Source organism: Trachymyrmex cornetzi, unplaced genomic scaffold (genome assembly GCF_001594075.2).
Source record: "Trachymyrmex cornetzi isolate Tcor2-1 unplaced genomic scaffold, Tcor1.1 scaffold335, whole genome shotgun sequence".
Lineage (NCBI taxonomy): Eukaryota > Metazoa > Arthropoda > Insecta > Hymenoptera > Formicidae > Trachymyrmex > Trachymyrmex cornetzi.
Window position 1 is genome coordinate 921,997 of NW_017298058.1, and position 3,005 is coordinate 925,001.

At 47.0% G+C, this 3,005-nt stretch overlaps 1 protein-coding gene across 1 annotated transcript in view; it reads left to right on the forward strand.

Moving 5' to 3' along the window:
* The first annotated feature begins 2,106 nt into the window (after window positions 1-2,106).
* LOC108763019 (zinc finger protein 14) overlaps window positions 2,107-3,005 on the forward strand; it is a 20,624-nt gene continuing 19,725 nt past the window's right edge. Inside the window, exon 1 of the mRNA XM_018510306.1 lies at window positions 2,107-2,839. Within this exon, the coding sequence (XP_018365808.1) occupies window positions 2,737-2,839 (103 nt within the window). The 5' untranslated portion in view covers window positions 2,107-2,736. The remainder of the gene's footprint in view (window positions 2,840-3,005) is intronic.

A 3,005-nucleotide genomic window follows, 5' to 3' on the forward strand; every position in this document is an offset into this window, starting at 1 on the left:
ATCGGCGGGCAAGACCGGGGACAGAGAGTGGAGACGGTTATCGCGGAAGTTCGGCAATTATAGGTGCCGAGTCGTCTTTTTTTCTCTCTCTCTCTCTCTCCTTTCTTTCTTTTTCCCCCTTTTTTTTTTCGACGAGTGATATTGATTTGGGAGAGGCAGTTCGTATTCGCGGCACGAGCATACCTTGTGACTCGCAGAGGCGATGCCGCCGCCAGCGCGATGCATCACGGCGCAGCGCGCATTGAGGGGTACACGTCGGCTCGCTGGGAGTGTGAGAGGATCGCGTGGTGAGGTAGGGAGACGGAGGGAATGGAGGAGGAACGTCTGATGGCCCGAGAGAAAGGAGGAGAGAGAGGTAAAGCGATCGGACAGTTTCCCCGCCAACTCGATCGTTCCCCTACACCGAAAGGCCGCCCCCCACCGCGTAGACCGTCGTCCCCCGACGGCGCGGTATCAAACCCCTTCTACCGGTTCAACGAATATAACTTCCTCGCTTCGCCTCCTCTCGACCCTCCCCTTCCTGCTGTCGGTCCTCGCCGGTCGTCTCGTTCTCCACCACCACTGATCGCTGCCGCCACCACCGCCACCACCATCACCGCCACCAACCTCCTCTCCTCAGGAACGAACGCTGAATCTCGGCTACCCGTGCCTCGGCTTCCTCCACCAATTTCTCCGATAGTCGGGATAATAAGAATTGACCAATCATATAAATTAAAAGATTCAAACAAAAGTTGATTGACACTAGATTGAATATGTTTCATATGAATTCGAATTCAAATGGGATCCAAGAAGCAACATTAATTGTTTCATCTCTCATGAGGTTGAATAAGTTTATAGAAAATTTATAGCGCTTTCTCTGTTAAGGATGATTAGTAACTAATTATCAGAACGTACTTTGTCGAATTGAAGGTACGAGAGATGAATGACTCCTTATAATTATGGAATTCTAATTTCAATATTCTTCGAGGTCTAGTCATTCTTATTTCTTGCTAAAGTATCGAGATAGACCTACAGAGACATCCAAATCGGAGCAATACGATTAAATCGACACAAGATACTAGAAGAAAAAGAAGTTTAATATACTAAAAAATTATGTAACAGCAGATTGTGCCGATAAGTTAAAAACAAGAGTGTTGCATGATTTCATCGCTAAATCGTCCACACATTTATGCCTATTTCTACCAATGTAGACTAATTTTAATCTCAGTTAATGTTTTATTATCTTTTTTTTAATTCTTATAATTAAAAAAGGACAAAGAGTTGAATTATGAATAAAATTGAATTGCATTTGTAAAAATTGATATATTAAATAACTTTTCCTCCTTTACATCTGTACTTTGAATTAAAGGGATCCTAAAGTCATCTGTTTTACCGATTCAGTAGAACTTGCATACATACAATTTACGTGTCATTGACACATCATTACTACATTAATATTTCACATACATACAAAATTTCCAACTAATCTTTCATAAGATATTTAAGCCTAATTCTAAGGACTCAATATTGTTCATGTAATTTCTAATCTAAACCAAGATGTTTTACACAAAGTATATAAAGCAAACATTGGTACTAGTCGACGCCAAAAGCCGATAACAAAACTTCAATTTTCCAACTTTTTTCATTTTTGTCGACTACACTACTGTTTACACTTTAATTGTGGAAAAGGATTTTTAAATCTGTGTAAAGACAACTAGAAAAATACTTGAAAAATAATCGGTAAGAAAGACACAGATGACTTTAGAATCCCCTTACGCTCGATTCCACAAATAAGATTAACTCAAGTCTTGGTTCAATTTATTTTTAATCTTTTTTTAGTTCTCAGACTTGAAAAAAAAAAACTTTCTAATTCTTAGATAAAAATTAATCTAATCTACATTTGTGTGTGAGACTCGTGGGCTTAAAGTGTAGTGGCGAGGCAAGCGGGAAATGACACGACGCGACGCATCCGCCCCTGCAGCCGTCGGTGCCGCCGCCGTCGCAACGGCACCTTCTCCGCTCTCGCGTCCTCTCCCGATATTCTCTACCATCCCAAACCCGAACCAGTCCAGAAATCCCCACTCTGATCGCGCGTGCACCGCGACGACGGAAGTGTGGCAACGCCGCAGAGCGCTCGCCAGTGTCTCGGTCTTGGCGAGTTACTCGGGGGGGCTCAGGCCGAGTCTACCGAGATTGTGTCTACCGGCGCGGGTAACCCGAAAGCGAGTGTGGCGAGGATTAAAGTCGCGGGCCGTTTCCCAGCATGCGAGACCGTCTCGCTGCTGTCTAAAGGCCGTACAAGAACGAACGTAGAACGGCGCGCCAACGATAAGAAAAGTTTTACGGCCGCGGATCTAGAAGAGGAAACCGCCGACGACGACGACGACGACGACGACAAGGACAACGACGACTACGACGACTACGACGACGACGACGACGACGAGAGAGAGATAAGACAGGAGACGAAGCAGCAGGAACGGCAGAAGAAAAAAGAAAAAGAGGCGTCGAAGAAGAAGAAGCAGGCGGAGGAGGAGGAGGATCGTCGCCGCGCGACAGCATAGCAAGAGCAGGAGCAAGCCGACGAGACCGGGCGCCGCGCCGCGCCGCGCGCTCTCGCACGTTGCCGTGCCGCGCTTTACTATATCGCGCCACACGCGCGTCGTGATCCGCGTACGCGCGCGTGAAACATACACGCGCACGATATTACATATTTATATGCATACACGGTGACCCGCGCGCGGAGATAATACAGTGTAAATGGCGCTCTCGGCGCAGAACCAGTCGACGTCGTACGTGAACTTGTATTACTCGATCGTCCAACGTGCGGCGACGCGCTACTTTAAGGAATATTACAACTCCGGTAAGTACCCATCGTAAACGCACGCCCTCGCGTGTCTCACAGATACACGCACACATGTAGATTCGTAAAAAGCGCACGGATGGCAGAGACAGATTCGCCGGCGAGCACGGATAAGCGCGCGTCCGGCTTTGTATCGTTAAGCGGCCATCCCTCCCCCCCCCCCCTC